The sequence below is a fragment of the Eschrichtius robustus genome, chromosome 1, assembly GCF_028021215.1.
Source record: "Eschrichtius robustus isolate mEscRob2 chromosome 1, mEscRob2.pri, whole genome shotgun sequence".
Taxonomy (NCBI): domain Eukaryota; kingdom Metazoa; phylum Chordata; class Mammalia; order Artiodactyla; family Eschrichtiidae; genus Eschrichtius; species Eschrichtius robustus.
Window position 1 is genome coordinate 82774764 of NC_090824.1, and position 25401 is coordinate 82800164.

The window sequence follows — 25401 nt, forward strand, 5'->3', positions numbered from 1 at the left end:
AACACAATATTGTCAATAGTATCAAATGCTTCAAATAAATCTAAAAGGACAAGAACTTCAAAAAGTCCATGGGTTTGGAAATTAGGAGACCATTGGTGACCATTATCAGTTTGTTGTAGTAAGAAAAAGAAAATTTAATTCAAATTGATTTTAAAGTAAAGGAAATCTATAGGTATAAATAAAGTCTAGAGATAAATTAGGCTTCAGGCAGTTGATCAGGCTTCCAGCTCCATTCTTTTGGCACTGCTCCCCCTACTCCTCCCACCCTACTCTGCTTTGTGTTTTGACATCATCCCCAGACTAGCATTCTTCATGGTACCTAAACGGAGAAAGCTTCTCCACACTCACTTCTCCTTCCTCAATCACTGAAATAAGTACAAGGTTTCACTCTGATCAGATCAACTTAGGTCAGTTCTTCCAGGCCAATTACTCTGGCTAAGGTAGCACTGTGCATAGACTGGCTTAGACTTGGGTTACCCATCCCTTTAAGTCATGATGAATATTCTGACAGAGTTAGACTGATCATGACCATTGCTGGAGCTGCAGTTAAGATCAGTCCTACCCAGAATACCTGGCTGATACACAGTGAAAGAAAGAAGGTGTGGTTGCAACTAACAATGCCTACTACAATGATCATTAATAGAACAGCTCCCAAGAGGTGGTGAGGAAAACACTAGGTAATAAAGGGCTAAGAAGCTAATGAATGAAAAGGCAATGGAGGAAGTAGGTGTAATGAATTTTCAATATCTCTGACCCTAAAAGGCAAAGAGTAAAATATAACAGTAACCAAAATAATGGGTAAAACTAAAGTTATTTGGCCCAACTGCTATCTTTTTAAGCTTGGTGCAGTGGAAATTTTGATTGCCTATCCATTCCTCCCTTCTTTCCAAATGCAACTTCAAATTTGACCAGTATTTGTATTATCTTCAGGCAACCTTGTGCTTGAAGGAAGTAGGCTGAGGCCCTGGTCCAGCTCCACGTAATTCTATCTCCTTTGTCAGTGGCTGGTTCAGGAATGTGGCTGTGAAGCAATTCTGGCAGGTGAGAGAGGTAATGTTCACTGTAGACGTCTAGGAAAGTTATCTTTGCTCTTGGGGGAGTTTCTGGGTCTCTCATTCACTCACTGTCCCACCCTCCCCCCATGAAGGAAGCATGCAGCCCTAATTGCAAACAAAGCATCCTAAAACCATAAGGTAAATAACCTTGTCATTGTGAAAGGCAGAGCAGATGGAAGGAACCAGAGTCAACTATATGATTTAACAACCCTAGGGTTTATCTAGTTGCTGGACTTCAAGTTGTATAAGCCAATAAGGTCCCCATTGCAAGAAGCAGTTTGAGTCAGGCATTCTGCTATTTGCAGCCAAAACCATCATAACTGAATAACGAGCACATGAAATTTTCTTTAAGGAAACCAATGAGAGGGAAAAACTAAAAACACCAGAAAAAAGAAGGGACTAATGATGAAGCTCCCAGAAGGAGAAAGAGAGCAGGGAAAAGCTAGCTTCAGAAAAGTGGAAGAACATTATTATTCTGAGATACATGAGAAAAGTAAGGAGTAAAGATAGACATTTTTGAGTGAAGAGGAGGGAAGTTTAGAAAGTTTTGGATTGGCTTTGATCTCAACATCTTAGAAGGCAAACTATTCCAAGAATGAATGAAAGGCTCGAAACGAAATTATAGATTTACAGAGAAGGTAAGAGTTTGTAATAATGACTCCATTCATTTCTTCCTTTATACATCCAGTATATATTTGAGGATGTAAAAACATTACAGATACTGCTTTATACTTTATGTATAAAACATAAAATCATGCATTCTCTTGCTTTCCAGAAACATGTAGTTTAGCTCAATGGTTCTCAAAGTGTAGTTTCAATACAGCAATAACAGCTAACCTGTATAAATGCAAATTTTCAGGCCCAACTCCAAATATTGAATCAGAAACTCTTGAGGGTGTAGCTCAGCAATCTAGGCTTTTAACAAGCCCTCTAGATGATTCTAGTGCACACTAAAGTTTGAAAACCACTAGCCAACAGTGACGATTAATAGAGTTATGAACAAAAAGCAGTGGGAGCACAGGGAATAGAGTGCTAGGGTAAATCAAAAAGGCTTCCAGAGGAAGCAGTGTTTAAGCTCAAAGTTCAAAGAATGAATAGAAGTTAGCCGATACAGATGCAAAGTATTACATGTTCCGTATTGTTTAATAATACCATTGTACCACTTTTCTTTTTCAGTTATCTTTTTTCCTCTAATAGAATTTTGTTCTCTAATAGAATAGTGCTAATAGAATTCTAGCAGTTAGCCCTGAAATTCTAAGCCCTTCTAACTGGCAATAGGAGAAATCTCAACAAGAAAGGAATTAAATGTTGCCTTTCACTGCTTCTAAAGAGCAGATATTCTGCATGAAACAGCCCTTGCCAATTCACTTCTAACAAAGGATTCTTATAAGATATGCAGACTTCAAACACTGGTGCTATCCCTTAAAAATCTCTATAATTCTCATTGGTTATCTCACATAACGTAAATTGAAATCTGTTTTCTGCAAATTAAACTTTCTTTTTCTTCCATAATCACAGACTAAAAACAAATAAAACCAACTCAACTAAATCTCTTCTTTGAATACAGTATGAGAGTTTGTATCTAATTTAAATTAATACTACATAGATAAGATGGAAGCGGGAATAACAAGAATATGTATTGGAGGAACTAATTTTGTTTCTTTAGTACAAATCTGGAGAGGGAGGCCAAAGAGGATGATAAATGGATAAGCAGATAAATCATGTGATATGCAATGGAGTTAACATATCCATTTGTAGGTGATAAGGAGCTATCAAAGAAACTTAACATGAAGAAGGAAGTAAACGATTAACTATCCATGTAGAAAGCTCAGAAGGTAGAAAGTAGACTGGAGTGGGCCCAGGAAAGTGTTTGGCGATCAGTACCTTGTTCCTGTATTATGTGGTTTTCCCTTTTAAAAAAGTTCAAACTGTGTAATTAGAAACTTTATTTTTAAAATATTCTAAAATTTGAATTATTCAAGAATCACCATCTATTTTCCTTCAACACACATTTTGTCCTAATAGGCCCTATTGTAGTACAAAACAAGAAACAATAATTTCACTAACTAAGTCAATCAAACTACTTCAGTAAATAATCATGCTACAGCCTGGAATTGCCCAAACAAAAATTCTTCTAATTTTCTTTACAGATATTTAAAAGTTTATTTTTTTCAGAAAACCAAAGCAACTGATTCAACAATAATAACACTTCTAGCATGCAGCAAGTCATCATTTAACATCTAATGTTTAAACTTCTTATCATGGATGTATACAGTTTATTTTCATTCCTATAAAGTTTCCACAGCTTGTAGTGATAATAAAAGTAAATAAGTATTTCATTACAGGTACTTCAAATAGCACTACAGTACCTCTTCGACAAAATTTTTACAATATTCCAACTTTCAATATGAAACAGCTTAAAAAGGCATGGGCCAAAAAAAAAAAAATGTATAGTAGTATCACTTAGGCAAATAAAGTCTAATAATCATACAAGCACAACACTGTTAGGATTCTCCTGTTAGGGTTGGGAAAGGAGTATATGAGACATTTACTTCAAATAAAATTACATAAATAGCTTAGGAAAATTCCCAAATATATAATTTCAGACATATTAAAGAAAAAACCCCTTGAACCTTTATTCTTGGAAAACATGAACTAGTTATCCCTTGCTTTTATGCAATAGATGTGTTCTTAAAAAGTTTTGTGTAAAGCAAGTTATATAAAACATCACCTTGCTAGCACTGGAGGAACACATCTCAAGGAAACATGAGAAATTATTCTTTAAAACACGATTCTCCTGCACATTTGTACATCGTTGGGCTTTTATCTGTACTGTTAAGTTTAATCTCTATGAATTAAACCCAAGTTTCTCAAAATTCACTTGTAAAAGAAGCAGACTGACTTCTCCTCCCCCCTCCCCCCCCCACAAAGACAATTCTTACAGTACAATGTAAAATTGTTCCTTTATCCATTCTCAGTAGAGGGCTTGTCACTACATATATCTGAGAGTGCTAGGATAAATACCCACCTGTTCTTTTCACCTTAGAAAGATAATGGTTATTTTCTCTTATTGCTAGGAAATGTCATTCTTAAAGATTTTATTAAAAATGGCAAATGTGAAGGACAATGTGTGATTACAAGCCTTGTACAGTTTGATTAAATATTCCCCAAATCATGACAGTACTGTTTAGAATGATACTCTCAATTCCATAAGCATCTTATTCCTACATGGGATTACCTTACTAATTAAAATAACAATTTACTAATGATCAAAATAACATTCTTTAGCATTAGAATCTTGCAAAAAACAGGAATAAAAACTAGAACTACACCTAGTCACTGCCGTTTGATCAAACTTAATAGAATATTTAGTTTAGTCATAGGACCACTCAAAGAGGTATTAAAAGAAAGTTTTACTAAGGTAAATGTAAAAGTCTTATGGAGATGCAGATCTACAGGTGAGTCTTAAGTCTACAACTACTGCTATCAATCATTAATAAGCATGTATATGTATTGCATTCATTCCTCTGAAAAGATGACACTGCATACATATCATCAAAAAGATTATGGCACTTGAACATTATTCCTGATAAGTAAACATGGTAAATGTATAGAGGTGCATCCTAGCCTCTCTCCTACTTTTACATTTTGGGGGTAAAGATAACAGCAGGCTGGGCAAAAAAACAATTCAAATCACCTATAGAATAGGGGGGGAAGCTACCGGAGTCCTAAGAATAAACAGCTTGTAAAAGAACAATGAAAATAACGCTATTATTTTCTCATCCACTTTCACTTTTATCACCTTTATATTTTTTCGCTTATAAGAAAAAATTTTGCAATGGAATTTGAACCATAGGTATAAAATACATGAAATAATATAGTGGGGCTATCTGTAGGGGCCAAAAACCAACTTTTGCCTCTCAGTCTTTTGAGCATATATAAAAGGAGATGGCGTGTCTTAAGGAATAATTCCTTTAAAAATGAGGCTGAATTATTTGTACCACATCATGGATTTACAACATTTTCAATACAGCCAAAGTATATGTTAAAATAAAACAAATACCTGCTTTATGGCATCAAATCATGTTCTTCCCCCTAAAAATTAATTTGGCTGTTCCTAAAACGTATTACATTTCTATGTATCTTACCTCTGACTATGCAGACAAGCAAGTGCCTACAGAATCATTCAATCTAATGCAGGCCTTTTGATACAAATACATTATAAATGATACAGGCTAAAGAGCAAGGTCACCAGAAAGACCACACATGTGTTAGTGGGTCTGTCAATTACATAACTGACTTTAAGACAATCATTTTCTCTTGTGGTCATTCCTTAAAGTGAGTAAGTTGATGTCTCTTCCAGTGTGGAGCCTGTCTGAATGTTTTGCCACAAACTGAGCATTCGAATGGCTTCTGCCCTGCATGAATTAGATAGTGTCTTTCCAGCTTCGATGGGGATCTAAAACTTTTAGAACAAACACTGCATTGGTAAAGAAGGCCATCGTTCCTCTCAGTACGCCCTGAATAACTACAACAATGACTATGATGGCTCTGCTCTGATTCCAGAAGTGCACTAGAGAGACAGGGCTGCCTGTTCCTATAGGGGGTACCAAGAATGAAATCCTCTGATTCTGCCTTAACTTTTATTTCTGATGTTTGATCTGACTCTGAGACCTCGTATTTTTGAAAACCAAGAGTCTGACATTGTTGGGAAGCACTATAGTTAACATTATCACCTTGATGAATGAAAAGTTTGTTCAAATTTTCCAATTCTACTTGGCAAAGAGATTTTCTATATGGAATCTTATCAATATGAGTTAATTTATGTCTTTTCAAGTGAGCTGACTGTCTAAAAGATTTCCCACAAACATTACAGCCAAAAGGCCTCTGTCCAGTATGAATTAAATAGTGTCTTTGTAGTTTAGATACGGAAGGAAACACTTTCTCACATTTGTCACAAGGACACATCTTATGTCCAGTATAGATGTTTTCATTTGTAATTGAAAAACCACACTGAAGCACTTCGCAGTTTTCAAAGAATTCCTCACCTGATGAACCATAGATAGATACATCTTTATTATTCACAGAATTATCCATAGTTAACATGTTCTCTGGTGTAAGAATACCTTTTACGTTTTTTCCCATATTTTGGCTCTGGAAGTGCTTTTGCCAAGAAAATGGCAAAGTCAACGTTTTCTTCTTTTTATTGCCAACTGTCTTATATGTTCCATGCTTGCCAAGAGAACCCGTAAATGTTCTCTGGGTTTGTTCAGGGCTCTGCTCACCAGAAATAAGATCACAATTTTTCAAGAAACTGTTTTTAAATACTTTTTTCTCAGATCGAAAATTATCTAATTTTTTACCCCCAGCACGTTTAAGCTTAGCCAAGATTTTTTTAACAATGGTTTTATAGTTGTAGCTTCTTTTGAGCCTGCTTGGAATTTTGCCACTTCTGGCAGGAAAACACTTATGTCCATTGAGAATCTGCTCTGATTCAAAACATTCTTCACACTCTGGACATTGAAAAGGGACAATATAAATAGAGTGGACATCAAGTTGATTATTCTCCTCAGATTCACATATATCACCGTTTCCAAAACTATCCTGCTTTGCATTTAATTTATTAGGCAGGGGGCCTGATTCTGGACTCTTCACCTTTAATGAAAGATTCTGAAGAGTCTTATTCCTGGCATGGATTTGTTTATGCTTCAGAAGTTTGCTTTGAATCTTAAATCCTTTTTGACAAAAACAACATTGAAAAGGTCTTTCCTCTGAATGTGTGAGTTGGTGGATTTTCAAGTGAGTTGACTGTCGAAAAGATTTACTGCACAGGACACATTTAAAAGGCCTCTGACCAGTATGAATAAGTGCATGCCTGTCAAGTTTTGACTGTGATGGGAACAGCTTGCCACAGATTGTACACGCGTGAATATTCTTTTTTTTCTTTGTAGGGCTGTGTGTAGGATCAGACTTGGAGCACGGGTGTAATGCCCATCTCTCCTCTGTGGTAAGAGCATGATACATTCCATACACTGGCTTTTCTTGCTTGGCCTCCAGCAGTCTTCTGACCTGTTTAACATCATTCTGGTAAGTTTCATTGTGAAGCTGTTGGTGCTTCACGAATGTCTTCAGATTCTTAAAGTGGCGTGGACAAATACTACATTTAAAAGGCAGATTATGAGTTAGTTGATGTCTTTCCAGATGAACTAGTTGTCTAAAGGTTTTATGACACACATCACATTCAAATGGCTTTTGACCAGTATGAATGAGATAATGCCTAGCTAATTTTGAGGGTGTTTCAAAATGCTTGAAGCAAATATTGCAAATATATGGCCTGTTTCTAGGTAGTTTGTTGGCTACTACACACTGTTGAATCTTTAGCATTTTCAAATTGTTTTCAGCCATCATATTCTTCAGTGATATACTCTGATGAGCTCCATGGTGTTCTTACACTCCACAGATGTCTAAAAATTAAAAATAAAAATGTATTAATTAAAAATTACTTATTCATATGAAAAGAAATAATTTAAGCTGTTCCTTGGCTAAAGGTATTAAAGGCAATAGGGAACCTCAACTTTTCCTGTGTTTAAAAGTAAGTTAATAACCATTTTAGATACTTTAGAATCATTAAACTAATTTTACTCATACAGAGAAATGAGGAGTCTTTAAAAGAAATACTTAAAAATGTATATAATTTTAAGCTATATTTCTAATTAATTGAGATGATACGTTAAAAGGGGACTGAGTTGAATTTCTTAACATTAAATAAATCTTTTAATTCTAATTTTCCTAGTCCACTATTAAGTAGATTTGTCATTTTTCAAAAATTGGGCTAGAAAGATACAGAGTGTAAGAAATAAAATATAATACTAAAAATAAGACATATCTGCATTCAATTATAGCATACCTTGGACATGATCTGAGAATGGAATGTTTTAGTTATCAGAATTCTTAGCCACATCATTAGCAATATTTACTCTCAGTTACTTCTTTGGATCAACAAAGATAACATAAACAACTGGGAGAAAATGTCCCAGAAAACCTGGATTCTAGTCCTGGATCTGCCATCATATGAACTTGGTGGCAAGAAGAAGGAAATATAGATTCCTCATCTCTGAGTCAGGGAAAATGCCTCCTGGCCTGCCTACCACATTGAGTTGTGAGAATCAATGGAGATAATGCACCTGAATGTGTTGGAAAACTGAAGCAATGTATAAATGTAAGGTATTATTTAGCTCAACACTAATCAAATTTAAAAACTTTATCCTTATCTACTTAATATCATTTTTAGGGTTTCTAACTAAGAGATAAACACACTAAACGTACAGTTCTTTTTATTTCTCCTTTCCACTTTGTTGTAGAAGTCCTAAAAGACAAGTACAGAGGCAATGAGGTTGACACATTGGCTACTTACATAGTTATCTATGGCTAAGTAATTGAAAGTCTGAGTGTAGTTTACTTTTCAGGCAGTAGAATAAAAAGGTCATTTTGGTCTCAGTTAATATAAAGATACTTTCCCTAATATACCTCTGTAGGACACATGCAAAAGCTAACCAGGAACTTTCAAAACCATTTTATACCCTATCTTCTCCTAACTGAAAAGCCAATTTTCTTCTCATCCTTCTTCTTCTACTGCATTTTCCTTAAATAAGGAAGCCAGAGATTAAAAAAAGCTGTTCCAGCTCTCTCATTCTAATGTTGTATCTTCTAGTTGAGATCAGAGAGTTGATAAATCTACCAGAAACTCAGTGTTCTTTTGTCAGATGATTTAGTGGATATCCAACATATATGCTGTGTGCTATTATCTATTTTTTCCTAGAAGACACCTTAAACACAAAATCACAAACACTCCCACTGTGGATCTCTTCAGGAATCTGATATAAAAACAGAAAAAAAATTCATTTATTGAGCAAATTATCTTCTAGTTGTTTTATTATAGTGTTTTTCAAGCTGCATGTCACTACCCATTAGTGGATTGTGCAATCACTTTAGTGTGTCATGATCAGCATTTTTGTTTAATAGAGTAGAAAATATCAGGTTGCATAACATATGGTAACCATAAATACTGTTTTGTGAAACTTCTATAGGAAGAGGTAAAAAACTGTGAAACCTGTTCCTGGCATATCTCTTTACACACTAGACAGAGGAACCTACAACAAATCAATCACTTTATTCAAAGTGGCCAAGTAATCTATTAAGTAAGATTGGGGCCCATAGGATGAGACAGGATTACTAAGGATTATTAATTTTCTTCAACTGACCCATATAACCCCAAAATATTTATCAGAAAAATCTAATTAGAGGCCAAAGGTAATATGCCACAAATAACTAAAATAATCTGACTGCAAGCCACTATATTAATTTATAAAATACACCATATAACCCAGATATCCACGTTAACAACAATCAGCTGTTGATGCTATTACTATCCACTTTCACAACACTGAGTTAGAGAAATTACAGGTGAATGGCCTCCAAACCCTTAAAATGCTAACACAGCAGCAGTTATGAGAATTAAAATTAAGTGAATTGCCAAGAACTTGGCAATTTATTTAATTCCCGTCAGGCAAAATCAGGTGTTGAGGTGTCAATTAGGACAATGAGCCAAACTGCAAGTAATAATCGAGTCTATTCACTTACTGCGACAGTGCAAGCAAGAGGCTAAAAAAGTACTGGCTCCCCAGTGGTCGATTAAATGGAACAACACTAGGTGAGGGTTAGGTGGATGCAATGCACACAATCACCTCTCTGCAAAGGAGGCTGGAACAAAAGGTTTCTGCCTCTTTATGGACCTGTGGGCCAGGGGAGGAGGAAGGAAGAGCTACAAGTGGAATGGTCCTGAGTCAAAATGGAGAAAAGTACCTCAGTCAAGGCTGCCCCCTCCACCTTCTCTCCCTTTGCAATAAGGAGGTATTGGTGGAGGCACCTGGGAAGTACCTCGGCCAAGGCCCTCAGAATGGAAGTACCTGAGCCAGGAATGCAATACAGTATGAGCATGGCTAGTGGGAGGGAAGGGGTGAGTCCTTGACTGCAACTCCCTCCAGAAAACTGCAGTGCACTGGCCATGCACAAGTCTGGTGTGGCAAGAGCAGCTTTCCCCAAAGAGGCCAGCCAGACAAAGCCACACAATTGTCTATGGTTGGGCCTGAAAGATCACACATAGGATTCTGGCCTGCAGCCAGGCTCCTCAGCTCCTATTGTGTATTTCTTCTTTCCTTTAATAGTTTCTTTGGAACACTTGAAAAAAATCCCACACTAGAACCACACACATGACAACCATTTCTGATTATAACAGGAATTGATGACCTATAGTTACCGGGCCAAAAAGAGACTATGGCTTATCAACTAACACTAGCACTAAGACCGGATACTATTGTCAGTTGTGTCCACACCATGTGGGAAAGCACTTACTGGAAGCCCTATATTGTTAGAATCACTGGTGGCAAGCAGTGATCTCATCTGCTATTTATAAGTGACAGCTAAGGGATCCCCAAGCTCCAAATGCAGTCCCACGCGTACTTAAGCATATGCACAGTAATTTGATAGAACTCCAAATCCCACTTCTACTGATTTCTCTGTGTTCTCAAATGACTTTTTTTGTCGGTAATATTTCAAAAAAAAATCCAACAGCGTGTAATTTTTCCTATGTTAAAGTGAAAATAAAAGATGGTAAATCTCAATGGGTCAACCCCAAGATTATCCTGACAACAGCAAGATACACTCCGTTGTAAAACTGTGAAAACCGATCTCAAAAAATTCCAACGATACTTCAAGGCCGAAAGCCTGTTGGTTTTCCAGTCTTAATGAACACCATTAAAACGAGGTGAGGATATCACAAAAGTAAATGAACAAGAAACACAAGAACTGAGAGAAAGTTAGAGAACTTTCAGTTAGGGAATAACCTCGGGCGACATTTATCACAGCCTTTCCCTCTCCGTAGCTTCTTCTGCCCCACTTCCCTCGGCCCCCTCTCTTGACCTTGAACCCTCACCTCTTCCTCTCAGAAGGAGTGCACAGGACACAGACCCTGACAACTGGCCCTCGCCCTAATTGCCCACAACCAGTAAGCACCTAGGAGTTGAGCCAGAGTCCAGAGACTGCAAAATCCCACATCGGGAAAGGAAAGGCAAGGGTGAAAACTGCTTTGGCCACAGAGAGGGGGGAAAATGCCACATGTGATACGACCCACTGCAGGGGAAAGTATCGTTTTTTGCAATTCCTCTCAGAGATTCCCGCTCCCCATGAGTCGCAGTCAGGAGGCGGGGAAGTGGGGAAAGCAAAGGAGCTGAGGTCGTGGCGCCCCCGTGCTGGGTCCCCGGGCACCTTGGAGGGACCGAGGCAGGCCCGACCTTTCCCGGGGGATCGCTCCACCTCACACCTGGGTTCTTGAAATCCTCCTCACGCACCTGGAGCTGGCACGGGCCCGCGAGCCGCGCATCTCAAGGCCCAGGAGCCGCGAAGGCAGCGTGCACACGTCCTCAGGGCCGGCGCGGCGACGGGCTGAGTGCGCAGGCGCGGAGCTCGGGTGCGTCGCCGGACGCGGTCCGACTGGAAACAGGCTCCCTCCAACCCAGGGCCGCAGTCGCTTCGGCTAGCCTGCGAGTCTCAGAGGAAAAAGGGGTTCCAGAAGTGCGTCCCCCGGGCCGCTCACCCGGCACTGCAGTTGTGGGGGGAAGAGAATAGAGGAGTGAAGAAGGGTGCATTTTCCATCTCACCTCGGTCCTCGGCTAGGAAAACCACGTAGCCCTGACCAGTGGGCTCAAGGCCCTGCTGGAAACTGGTGAGCCCGCGTTCAAAGACCACGCTTCTAGTCCTCTCTAATGTCAGAGGGCCCATGGTAAACAAAACGCCATGTATCAGGGCCTTTCTGTGCCAGCCCTGTCCTGGGCACTCTGGACGTTGTCAGAATATAGCGCAGGGGTCAGGGACATGGGCTTTGCGGTCAGGCATACCTGGGCTCCACTCACAGCTCTACCAATATCCTGATAGCCCCGGACCTTCTTAGCTTCTCTGAGCTTCATTCCTTCAGTATATTTTAGTTGTCTACAATGTACCAAGCCCTGTGCTCAGCTTCTGAGTTTCTTCAGATTTCTCTGACAGTTAGATCAACATAGTGCCCGGTGCATAATAAACTCCCATATAGCTATCATTTATTAATTACTTTTTGCAAATTAAATATAACAACTTTATGAAGTGATAGGATACCATTTTAAAATGAGGAAAATGAGACTGAGACTTTAAGGAACTTAACTTCGCACAGCTGATAAATGATGGAGGTGGGAACTGAACACAGGTAGTCCTGCTGTTTTAATTCACTACGGCTTCTCAGATTGTGGATATCTCAACATTTTATGTAGACACAATTAAGGGTTAAATGTTGTAGTGCAGTTACAAACTAGGGTGGCACATTATTACTGAATAAGATGGTTGGGTATGTACTGAAGATTTTAAGTACGGAAGACATTAGAGAAGAATTTATTGTGGTTTTTGCAGGTTCTGAGTGTATATGTCTCAGCTTGAGATGAGAAAATGAGAACAAGTAACAAGCATATTTTTTCAACTGTAAGTATCTCTTTACATTACTTTTCAAGGACCTTGACAACAAAAATTGTTATTTCTGATGTTGGTATATGCGCCTCTATTTAAAAAGGGAGAAGTTGGGCCAATGAAAAGTCTATTTTCCATGTGGTAACATGAGGAAATGGCTAATAGGAAATAAGCTTTTGCTTCTCATGAAACAACCTTGGAAGAGTCACATTTGGGAAAGGTTGAAACCCTTTCTTTCAACAGAAACAGAGACGGAGAGAGGAGGGGAAAAGCTTTATGTATCCTGAGTGCTAATCCCAGGGTGGGGATGCGGATTATTCAGAGTTGCTTCATTCTGCAGCTTCTCTTGGAAGCTCAGCTCAGTCAAACCAAGGAAACAATTGCATCCATCACCAGCCACATAAGTCCTTAGGAGAGATATGCAGATCATGAGAGACTGTTACCTGAGGTTGGGGACCAATGGAGGGTGCATTACCTGCAAAACAGGTAGGCCTTTGCACCAAGAGCCTGAATATGGAGTGAGGAACACAAGTGGATAAGCTGTTCTCCAGGGCCACAAACCTTACCTTATAACCTCCCCCATTTACCCTGAGAGCTATCTCAGGAACTTCCTGGTTAAAAAAAAGGAGAAATTACTGGGAATAAGAGTCATCTGGAAGATTTCATTGAATAGGTGGGATTTGATTTGCACAGGGACTTAGTAATAGGTACAATATGAATAATAGAAAATGTGGGACAGGATAGAACATTGTAGGGAGATATGGTAGTAGTGACAAGGAAAAATAAAGGAATGGCTTGGCATACATTTGGGTTAGTATCTTACCTCTGCAACTTACTAGTGTGTGTCCTTAAAAGTTATTTAACCTTTTTAAACCTTATTTTCCTCATCTTTAAAATAAGGATATAATCAATCATTCATTTATTCAATGACATATCATGTACCAAGCACAAAGGAGTCACTTCTAAGTACATACAAATGAAAGTGAGGCCCTTGATTTCAATGAAGTTTTCAGCTCAACATACAAAGAAGTACAATATGATAAGAGAAGTTATGTACGGGGAAGGAGAGAGAAGCAGGAATATCTAAATCTTCCTGGAGGCTTCAGGTGGAACTGGTTTTGGGGTCGAGGTTTTAATGATCCACGCACCCATCCATCCTACATATATTTTATGAAGCACTTGCTGTGTGCCAAGCCCGGTTCTAGGTAATGGAGATAGTAGTGGACAAATTAAAAAGTGAAAAATCCCTGTCTGCCTAGAGATTATGTTTATAGTTGATGTTTTATATATGCCTACTGAGGGTGACAGACAATAAGTTAAATAAGTAAAGTATATAATATGTTAGATATTGAAAGAACTGAGGAGAGAAGATAAGTATAGAAGAGGACTATGAAAATTTGGGGGAGAGGGCTTGTTGGCATTCTAGTAGATGGCCAGGGGTGACCTTTCAGAGAAGTTCTGTGGTTTTTGAGTTGAGGCCTGATAGAAAGAGGAAACCATGGTCATGCTCCATGTTTAGAGAACCCACTGCTCACCAGGCACTTTGCAAGAAGCTGGGAAAGGCCTTAAATGCTTTGCAAAGGTTTTTATCTTCTTCTTTTTTTTGTTGTTGTTATAAATTTATTTATTTTATTTATTTATTTTTGGCTGTGTTGGGTCTTTGCTGCTGTGCGTGGGCTTTCTCTAGTTGCGGCGAGTTGGGGCTACTCTTCGTTGCAGTGTGTGAGCTTCTCATTACGGTGGCTTCTCATTGCGGAGCACGGGCTCTAGGCGCGCGGGCTTCAGTAGTTGCGGCGTGTGGGCTCAGTAGTTGTGGCTCACGGGCTTACTTGCTCTGCGGCATGTGGGATCTTCCCGGACCAGGGATCAAACCCGTGTCCCCTGCATTGGCAGGCGGACTCTCAACCACTACGCCACCAGGGAAGCCCCTCTTCTTTTTTTTTTAATCCAGTAGGCAACGGGAAATTATCGAAGAATCTTGATCATAGGTAGGGCATGCTTAGATTTGTGTCTTAGAAAACTCACTCAGAAGTTATATGGATAATGAAATGGAGGAGACAAAATTAGAATAGCCATGCTGTCATCTGGGGGCTTCCTCCTCCTTGAATACCTGGTTAACTTGGGTGAAAATCTAATTCTGTGGCATGTGACAGTCTTCATGATACCTGTGAGTTCTCACAGCTTGCTCCTAGTGTGTGTCTGTCCTCTGTAGTCCTTAACCTTTAGGGCTATCTCCTTTTTAGCAAACCATTGAATATAGAACTTATTCATCAAGTTCTAGAAGAACACTCACTCATAGTTGTGTGTGTGTGTGTGTGTGTGTGTGTGTGTCTAAATACTTTACTGAAGATTTAGGAGTCACTATGGGATGGGGCTTCAACTGAAAGTATGTGGGACCTTGGGAGCAAGTCAACCAGTACCAAGTGCATTCAACATAATTGCATTTGAAAGTTCACACTTTCAGCATCTGTCATGCCTTTTGGAATATTTTAAAGACAGAAATTTTGAAACTGAGGTTTTTTTTTTTTATTTAAGTAGAATTGATTTACAATATGATATTAGTTTCAGGTGTATAGCGTGGTGATTCAGTATTTTTACAGATTATACTCCATTAAAAGTTATTACAAGATAATGGCTAGAATTCCCTGTGCTATACATATATTCTTGTTGCTTATCTATTTTATACATAGTAGTTTGTATCTCTTAATCCTATACCCTTAGTTTGCCCCTCCCTTCTTCTTCTCCCTTTTTGTAACCACTAGTTTGTTTTCTATATCTGTGAGTCTATTTCTGTTTTGCATATATGTTCATTTGTATTATTTCCTAGATTCCACATATAAGTGACTTCATACAGTATTTGTCTTTCTCCGTCTGACTTATTTCAGTAAGCATAATATTCTCTAGGTCCATCCATGTTGCTGCAAATGGTGGAATTTCATTCTTTTTTATGGCTGATTAGTATTCCATTGTGTGTACATATGTGTGTGTGTATATATATATGTGTGTGTGTGTATATATTTTATGTATATATATGCCACATCTTCTTTATTCATTTATCTTTTCATGGCACTTGGGTTGCTTCCATGTCTTGGCTATTGTAAATAGTGCTGCTATGATCATTGGGGTGTATGTATCTTTTCGAAGTATGGTTTTCTCTGGATATATGCCCAGGAGTGGGATTGCTGGATCATATGGTAGTTCTATTTTTAGTTTTTTAGGGAACCTCCATACTGTTCTCCATAGTGGCTATACCAATTTACATTCCCACCAACAGTGTAAGAGGGTTCCCTTTTCTCCACACCTTCTCCAGCATTTACTGTTTGTACACTTTTTGGTGATGGCTGCTTGTTTTTATCCAATGACAGACAGAATCTCAATCTTAATTTCAATCCCTCCCTCTCTCTCTGTTCTCTTGTGGTTACTCTCTTGCCTCCTTTAATTAACTATTAGAAAACCTTGAATTTGAACCTTGTTTTTCCTGTAGGTAGAATGTGTTACCCAGGGTTTTCAGAACCTTAACTGGATAGCATGGTGAATATTTGTTTGAAGACATTTTTGCAACCCAATTGTCCTCCTGTCATAAATTTGATTCTTGTGCCTGTCTCCTTGACTTTGATGTGTATGCCATGACCAAGCTTGTATCTCAGTCACTATCTTGGACTTTTAAGGGTAAGTCTAGTCAATTCTCAAAGCTTTTCTTTATTTTTGAATTTGCGTTGCAGTTAGTTCAGGTGTTGGTTTTATTTGTCTTTATAGTTCTTCTCAGAAATTTTAAATCATTAAGCTCTACAAAATTTATGTGGTCAAGGACATGATCTGTCTTGGTCACCTCTGCATCCTCAGAGTCCAAAGCAGTACCAGGCATGTAACAGATGCACAGCAGATATTTGTTAATGAATGAATGCATGCCTGAATATTTACACAAAACTTTGGTGGGTTTTCTTAATTTTGTATTGGACTTTAAAAATTATTTCACTTTAAATTTGTGTTCTCTAAGAAAAAGCCAGAAATTGCATTTTTGAAGAAGATATTTGATTATACACAATTCTTCTTCTTTTGCTTTTATATAAAAAAATAAAAATACCAAGTACCTTCTTTATTTCTTTTAAAAACTGAAATTCTGTATCCCCCAAGAATCTCTCTCTAAGCTTTTTTTCTATTTTAAATATAGTAGGGTGTATATGTCAGTCCCAATTTCCCAATTTATTCCCCCCCTTCCCCCCTGGTAACCATAGGTTTGTTTTCTACATCTGTAACTCTATTTCTTTTTTGTAAATAAATTCATTTGTACCATTTTTTAAGATTCCGTATATAAATAGCATATGATGTTTGTCTTTCTCTGTCTGACTTACTTCACTCAGTATGACAATCTCTCGGTCCATCCATGTTGCTGCAAAGGGCGTTATTTCATTCTTTTTTATGGCTGAGTAATATTCCATTGTATATATATACCACATCTTCTTTATCCACTCCTCTGTTGATGGACATTTAGGTTGTTTCCATGTCTTGGCTATTGTAAATAGTGCTGCAATGAACATTGGGGTGCATGTATCTTTTTGAATTATGGTTTTCTCCAGATATATACCCAGGAGTGGAATTGCTGAATCATATGCTAATTCTCTTATTTTAGTCTTTTGAGGAGCCTCCATACTGTTTTCCATAATGGTTGCACCAATTTACATTCCCACCAACAGTGTAGGAGGGTTCCCTTTTCTCCACATCCTCTCCAACATTTATTATTTGTAGACTTTTTGATGATAGCCATTCTGACAGGTGTGAAGTGATATCTCATTGTTGCTTTGATTTGCATTTTTCTAATAATCAGTGATGTTGAGCATCTTTACATGTCATTATTAGCCATCTGTATGTCTTCTTCAGAAAAATGTCTATTCAGATCTTCTGCCCATTTGTTGACTGGGTTGTTTGTTTTTTTGATATTGAGTAGTATGAGCTGTTTATATATTTAGGATATTAACCCCTTGTCAGTCATATTATTTGCAAATATTTTTCCCATTGAGTTTTTTTTTAATTTATTTACTTTATTTTTGGCTGCGTTGGGTCTTCCTTGCTGTGTGCGGGCTTTCTCTAGTTGCAGCGAGCGGGGGCTACTCTTCGTTGCGGTGCACAGGCTTCTCATTGTGGTGGCTTCTCTTGTTGCGGAGCACGAGCTCTAGGCACACGGGCTTCAGTAGTTGTGGCACGTGGGCTCAGTAGTTGTGGCGCATGGGCTTAGTCACCCCGTGGCATATGGGGTCTTCCCGGACCAGGGCTCGAACCTGCATTGGCAGGCAGATTCTTAACCACTGCGCCACCAGGGAAGGCCCCACATTGAGCTTTAATGCTTGTTAAAGCCTGTTCCTGCCCCCCAGTGATTGGCCTAGCAGAGAGCTTACACCTGCTGTTTTCATTCCACCTCTTATCTTTCCTCTCTCCTCTTCCTCCTCCTTCTGTGGAGCAACCAATAAAACCATCTGGTCACCTGCAACTAATCCACCAAAATCTGTATCCCTCAGGTGTCAGTTTCTACTCCCAATTATCAAAGAATTTTTTTTATTATTGAAGTACAGTTGACTTACAATATTTTATTAGTTTCAGGTATATAGCATAATAATTTGATATTTTTATAGATTATACTCCATACACAGTTATTATAAAATATTGACTATATTCCCTATGCTGTATATTACATCCTTACAACTTACTTATTTTACACCTAGTAGTTTGTACCTCTTATCCCCTTCATCTGTTTTGCCCCTCTTCCCACCACTGCCACCTCTGGTAATGACTGGTTTGTTCTCTGTATCTGTGAGTCTGTTTCTGTTTTGTTATAATTGTTTGTTTGTTTTATTTTTTAGATTCCACGTATAAATGAAAACATACAGTATTTGTACACTCTGGGTCCATCCATGTTGTCACAGATGGCAAAATTTCTTTCTTTTATGGCTGGGTAATATTCCATTGTATACATATACCACATCTTCTTTATCCATTCATCTATTGGTGGACACTTGGGTTGCTTCCGTATCTTGACTGTAGTAAATAATGCTGCTATGAACATTGGGTGCATACATCTTTTTGAATTCGTGTTTTTCAAAGGATTTTTCTAACAAAGACCGCTCTCCCTTTCTAAGGGGACTTTTGGTGAATAAAATCTCTTTCTCATCATATATTTCTAAGAGGATTTTTGGTGAATAAAATCTTCTCCTCCTCATCATGTATTTCCTTGAGAAAAATATTTGCCGTCTCTGTATATTTTGCTACATGGCTTCTGATGGAAGGGTGACAGTGGCTGGGGTTGGGGAGTGGTCATTTGGGATCAGAAGGTAAAATGTAGTACAGCTGTATTTTACTTAAAGTAGTTGGACCACCTCCAACTCACAGGCTAGTATCAATCTCCTAAAGTGTTGCTAGAAATTTTCTCAAAAGCTCCATTGGTGATAATGCCTATTGGATCTCTGGGTCTAGTTAGGTAGCACCATCCTACCCCACTCTCTATGTGTTGGTTCAAATTCAGTAGCACTGGGGTTCTAGAGTTACCCTAAAAGCAGGCAGGATTCCCAATATAGGACTTTGACCACATTTGTTCACCCTTAAGTCAGGGCTGACCACTGGACTGTCATTGACTATGGAGACCCCTGCAACTATTATAATACCAGGGTCTAGGCTAACCAAGGAGGGAGGGCAGAGCTATGGTATCTACCAAGATTTTTTGTTTATGATGTCAGGAGAGCTTGATGCTATGACCTTTCTCCTGTTTCTGGATCTTAATTTCTGGAGGACTGTTCTTGTCACAAGCACATTCCACCAAAAAACACCCATCTTCACAAGAGTGGGAACATATGGAGGTATTTCTCTTCGTAGCCTCCACCCCTAAGTGGTGCTGTGGATGTTAAAACTGTCGCCAGCAGCTGCTAGATTCCAGGGGCAAATATGTAAGATATTACTGATCTCTTGTTTAGGACTGGCTTCCCAGCTAGGTAAAAATTCAGTAGTCATGGTTCATGTTTAAGGCCCAGGGATTTTTCTAGCATGTTCTCTGATCCAAAGTAAGGAAGTCACTTACCCCGTAGTGAGGGGTCTTTGGTGTTAGAAATCTGAACTTGAGTGACTGAGCTCCACCCTCTGCTCGGCTGGATTTGTACCCTTATTTCTAACCCTGAACAGTTCCCTCTCTTCCTCCCCTTGAATAACTTCTTTAAGAGCAAGGAGTGAGAAGGATAACTCACATTTTCACAGGAAGTTCTGAGCTTCTCCTGTGATGTTTTGCTTTAAAATCCTCCTACAACAACTTTCTTCAACAAGCCTGAGTTTTCCAAGCTGCTTTCTAATAGCAACGTGGAATGCTTTGTGGCAAAAGCTGCTTAAGTTTTAACACAAGCGCAAAGGTCATTTCTCCTTCCAGCTGTTACATTGTCAAAAATCTGACTTACAAATCCAGGCAGTTTACCACATGTTCAAGTATTGTTAAGCAGTCAGCTACCCATACCCCAAGGGATACATTGGAAGCTTTGTGATCACATAAATTCCTAATTCTGGATCCTGCAAACTTTAATTATTGTCCACATCCCAACTGTCATTTCTCTAATTGTTCAGGGAATGTAAAAATCCTCCTTTCTGCATTACCTGAAAATGTCTAAATTTCTTGTGGCATGTAGCATTTACTAGGGGTCCTGATAGTCAGTCCCAAGTTCAGATCTCTGAAGGATCCTGTCCCAGTAGAAGAAGCAGGCATAGTAGGAATCTTTCCTTAGACCTGTAATGAGTTGCATTGTGTCCCCTAAGAAGACATGTTCAAGTCCTAACCCCAGGAACTGTGAATGGGACTTTATTTGGAAATAGGGTCTCTCCAGATATAATGAATTGTTTTGATATGAAATCATCCCGGGTTTAAGGTAAACCCTAAATCCAGTGATGATTAGCCTTTTAAGAAAAGGACACAGAGAGACACATAGACACACAGTAGAAGGCCGTGTGAAGATGGAGACGGTAAAGACCTCCATGTGTCTAAGGAACAAGTAGAAGGCTCAGGAATGGTGCTCAAGGAGGAAGTGGTACAAAATGAATGAGCTCAGAGAATGGTAGGGGTCAGATCCTGTGCAGCCTTGTAAACTATGGTAAAGAGTTTGGATTTTATTCTAGATGTAGGGGAGAGCATTTGCAAGGCTTTAAGAAGAAAAACTGGTCTGATTTGAATTTTTAAGTGATATCTATGGCTGCTATGTTGTAGTTAAGTGAAGGGTTGGGGAGGATTTGTATGGCGTCAATTTAGCTAAACCTGAGTTATGTTTCCCAGAATTCCCTTCCCTGCATGGCTCAGGGGTAGTGAGCCTCACGAGGAGCATTTTGTACGCTATTTGGAAGGCAGAAAGGAAGCAGTAGTCTATTGCTTTTACACTTGGAAGGTCAGAGCAGGGCACAAGACCCCACTGCAATGCACCCACATTGCTGTAATCTGCTGGCTCACCTTACTGGCCTGGGACAACATCTGGCCCACAAGTCCTGCCAGATTTTCTCCTTCAGCCTCGCTCCGCCCTGGGCCAGGATCATATTTAGCTCCATGACTAAGGGCATCAGCTTCTCCAGCAAGACACATACTCTCATCAAAGTTGGAGGCTCAGAGGTTGTGAGAGAATGACAGTAATTCCGAGTCTATCTTTGTAGGTTCAAGTCTGTTCTCACAGGTTCCAGTTGATCCTCACATCTCCCTCTTTATATTCATCATCCCTTTAAGTGCCAGAGCCTGGGACTGGCACGTGCACTGTTTAATCAGCTTCCACAGTTGTAAGGTCAAAGCCCTATAACAAATTCATATGCATATGTATGTGTGTGTGTGTGTGTGTGTGTATATATATATATATATATATATGTGTGTATTTTATATATTTATATAAATTTATATAAAACTTATATAAAAAGATTATAGTATATTTATGTAAATATATTTAGTTATAAAATATGATATATATTATATATTTAAATATACTGTATTTGAAATATGTTTTATTTTATTTAAATATTTATTACATATAAAAATATTTTTTATATATTATATATTTGTTTTATATATGCATGTGTGTGTGTGTGTGTGTGTGTGTGTATATGTGCATCCATCCTTGTGGTTCTGCTTCTCTGATTGAACACCACTGAAGCAGGGGCAAAAGTGAAAGCAGGTGCACTTGTTAAGTGGCCAATACCATTTAGTCCAGAACCAGAGATACAGAGATATTGTTATGGAGATGGAGAGAGGTGTACCAATTTAAGAATTGTTTTGGATGTTGTATTAGGGTTCTTTAGAAAAACAGAACTGATTGGATGTATATAGAGAGAGAGAAAAGAAAGAAATTTATTATAAGGAATTGGCTCATGTAATTATGGAGGCTGAGAAGTCCCAAGATCTGCAGTCGGCAAGCTGGAGACCCAGGAGAGCTGATGGTGCAGTTCTAGTTTGAGCCTGAAGGCCTGAAAACCAGGAGAGCTGATAGTGTAAATTCCAGTATGAAAGCTGGCGGACTCAAGACCCGAGAAGAGCCAATGTTTCAGTTTGAGTCTAAAGGCAAGAAAACACTGATGTATCACCTCAAATAGTCAGACAGAAGGAGTTCCCTCTTACTCTTTTTAGTTCTATTCAGGCCCTCAGCTGATTGGACGAGGCCCACCAGCATTAGGGAGGGCAATCTGTTTTACTCAGTCTGCTGATTCAAATGTTAATCTCATACAGAAGCACCCTCACAGACATACCCGGATGATGTTTAACCAAAGTCTGAGTACCCTGTGGCCCAGTGAAATAGACACATAAACTTAACTATCACAGAGGTAGAACTTACAAAATGTATGGATCTATATTGGATGCAGGTCTGGCTTCATGTGCAGTTGTACCAGGCCCCATACTTAGAAGGACTCCACAGTTGGTTTAATGCTTTGCTGTTGCTGTCTTGAAATTCTTGATAATTTTTCAACAAGAGGCCCTGCCTTTTCATTTTCCCCTGGGCCCCACATATTGTGTAGCTGGTCCTGGTGGATGTGAGGAGTGAGGGGGATAAAAGGCTTAAGGATTACACTTGGGTTTTTGGATTAAATGACTAGGTGGACGGTAGTGCATTGGAGGTGGAAATTGACAGAGAGCTCAAGAATTTTGATTTGAACATGTTAACGTAGAGCTGCCTCTTAGACATTGTGGTAAGATATTTGTTGACTGCTTCCCCAGCATTTATTTCCCTCTTCCTGATTCCTAGCTAGACCTTGTTTCGCAACCTTGTGGTTAGGGTTTGACTGGCTCTAGTTCCAGCCATCCACACGCTGTCCTGGCATGGCAGTCTCTGCCATATAGGGGCAAAGTAATCAACTAAGCTATATAAACTACTGGTGCTCTTTTTAATTCCCTTTAACCGTAGACCAAAGAAGAAGGAGAAGACTGATTATTTGAGAAGGAGAGGCAAAGGCTGCAGAAATCAAGCCTAAAGTTTTCTCAGTTTCAGGTCGTGTATAATTGTGGGAAAAACTCCTCGTTTTCCCCAATATCTGTCTTTGCCATCTTCCTCCTTTGTTAGCTGGGCTCCTGTTAAAAAGGCTACATTTCCTTACCTTCCATGCAGCTAAGTATAGCCTTGTGATGATATTCTGTTTAATGGGCTGTAGGGGACATTGTGTGTGTAATTCCTCCTCGCTTCTTCCTTCCAACTGTCTGGAATTTATATGCATTGACAGGAATCTCAGTAGTAGGTAGCAGAAAAGAACCCTGGTCCTTTGACATCCTGAAACCATGCCAGTTCTGGACTTCCTACTTCTTGTCTGTTACAAGAGAGCTAAAACGATCTTATTTAAGATAAGATTACTATCCACCACTATTTTCAATTCCTGTCACATGTAGCCAGTGTTAATCCTAAATGATACAGTGTCCATATAATTAACTCCTTTTCTTTCAAGGGCACCTAAATGAATGCTGGCTTGATGCAAACAAGAGTCTAATTAGAACAATTTTTTTTTTTCTTAGTCAGACCTTGTGTATATTTTCTACATACACACCAAAAAACAAAAAAAAAAAGAGAAAAAAATCCTTTTACCCAATCCATATTTTGCTTTGCCTTTTAAGTCATAGAAGAATTATAGATACTTTACTAGGATCTATTATTAAAAGCACTGCTACTTTCTCTAGGGAAGCAACAATTGATCCACATTTTCCTGGCACTAGCTCACAGTTCATAAACCCTTGTTTAAAATTAACGCAAATCATTAAACAACACAGAAAACAATTCTGTTAAAATTACACAGTAAAAGCTGCCTTCTGAGAGACTGGAAAAATTGAGTTTACATGTAATCTCAGATAAGGTGACCAAATATTCAAAATTGGCTAAGACAGCCTCAACTCCCAGATTGCCCGCTGTTCTGGTTTCTGTCTCAGCACACGTCTTGTGGTTCTAGCCAGATGTCATCCAGGTTTAGGACAGGAATTCCTCCCCCTGCTGAGGAGAGCAAATAACTGAAAATGGGGGGAAACAACCTGAAAGTATAAATGGCAAAAAACTAAAGCATGGTTACAATATTTTGGTTCTTTGTTTGACAAAGTGTGGAAACATTTGTCCGTGAATACTGTTTAGTTTGGTGTCTTTCACACTGTGTATTGCATGACACATTTCTAGGGTGTGATTGATATTTTTAAAAAGTGATATTGACTACAATAGGCTAGAAAATGCCAGAGTGCATTGCACATACTAAGGATGAGTATTTTTCAGAAATTTCTGTTTGTGCTTTGTCTGTGAGTCTTTGGTACAAAAGGGTGAATAAATGAAATTTAAAACCACCAAATTTTAGTTATTATGACTGCACTCCCCAATGTTTCTTGAATCATACAGCAATATTAAGAAATGTTAAGCCTTCCATTCATCGTATATTTAATCTATGTAACAGTAACAGTACTTGTGAGTCCATCACTTCCTTGGGTGGGGTTTTCCCTTCAAGTCCCAGACTCACATAAGTTTTCCAAGGCTGTTCCAGGGACTTTACAAGTGTCCAGGGCTATTGGATGAGGTGCTGTCTACAGGGGACTGGTCAGTGGATAGTTCACTGTTGAAGTTCACTGGAAGTTCACTTGGTGTTTAAAGACTAAATTGAAGTTAGCCAATTGGACAAGGAGAGAATGGCATTCCAGGTAGAAGGAGCAGTATATATTAAACAGAAGAAAGAAATAGTAGATTGTATGGTTCACAGTATCTTACATGTAATTTTGAAATCCAAGAAGTTCTAAAAGCTGAAAGCTTTTCCTTGATCCATTAGGCAGGAAAACCTGACTCAATCTGAACTCATTGGTGTGCTGCATTTGTCAGGGACCCATCAGGAAACAGATGGTATTCTCAAATTGGGATCGTTGAAAGAGGATTTAATCAAGAGACTCCTTCAAAGGTGTGGGGGGAGTGCTGGCACAGGGATAGGAATGTGATAGTGGGACAGGAGAGCTGTGATCCCAAGACACACGTCCCTAGGAGACGAGAGGAGAGAGTGGCTCTTGGAGGCCAGAAGGAAGGAGTCATGGGAAGAAGACTGCCTAAAGAGCAACTGCCTCCAGATGACTGTCTGTCAGGAGAGGGAAACACCCCAGGCTCCTGGATAGCCTGCTGGGCTCCCCATTGGCTGTATCCCATTAGAAACCTGGGGACAGTGGAGTGTGGGGCTGAAGCGCAGATAGGTCAGTTTCCCAGGCACAGAGCAGGTGCAAAAGGGCGGATTATAGATCTGGAGGAGCCAAGGGAAGTGGCTCAGTGGCAAAACCAGACCCCAACTGACTGAGGCCATTTGTGACCTTATT

At 39.0% G+C, this 25401-nt stretch overlaps 1 protein-coding gene and 1 long non-coding RNA gene across 5 annotated transcripts in view; one reads left to right on the forward strand and one right to left on the reverse strand.

The window, feature by feature from the left end:
* Nucleotides 1-3139: 3139 nt before the first annotated feature.
* On the reverse strand, nt 3140-11547 carry ZNF770 (zinc finger protein 770). 2 transcript variants are annotated; one of them, XM_068548874.1, is made up of 2 exons: nt 11462-11547; nt 3140-7519 (listed from the first exon to the last, which is right to left on the reverse strand). In XM_068548874.1, the coding sequence occupies exon 2, from the start codon at nt 7461-7463 to the stop codon at nt 5382-5384; it is 2082 nt and encodes a 693-aa protein (XP_068404975.1). In that variant the 5' UTR covers nt 7464-7519; nt 11462-11547; the 3' UTR covers nt 3140-5381. The 2 variants fall into 2 exon arrangements, with proteins under 2 accessions (XP_068404975.1, XP_068404979.1); XM_068548878.1 differs by having other exon boundaries at nt 11434-11539.
* A 95-nt stretch (nt 11548-11642) lies between these two features.
* LOC137767635 (uncharacterized) overlaps nt 11643-25401 on the forward strand; it is a 168145-nt gene continuing 154386 nt past the window's right edge. For all 3 annotated transcript variants that reach the window (XR_011074552.1, XR_011074553.1, XR_011074551.1), the window contains exons 1-2: nt 11643-11835; nt 12549-12617. This is a non-coding gene — a long non-coding RNA (uncharacterized lncRNA). The remainder of the gene's footprint in view (nt 11836-12548; nt 12618-25401) is intronic.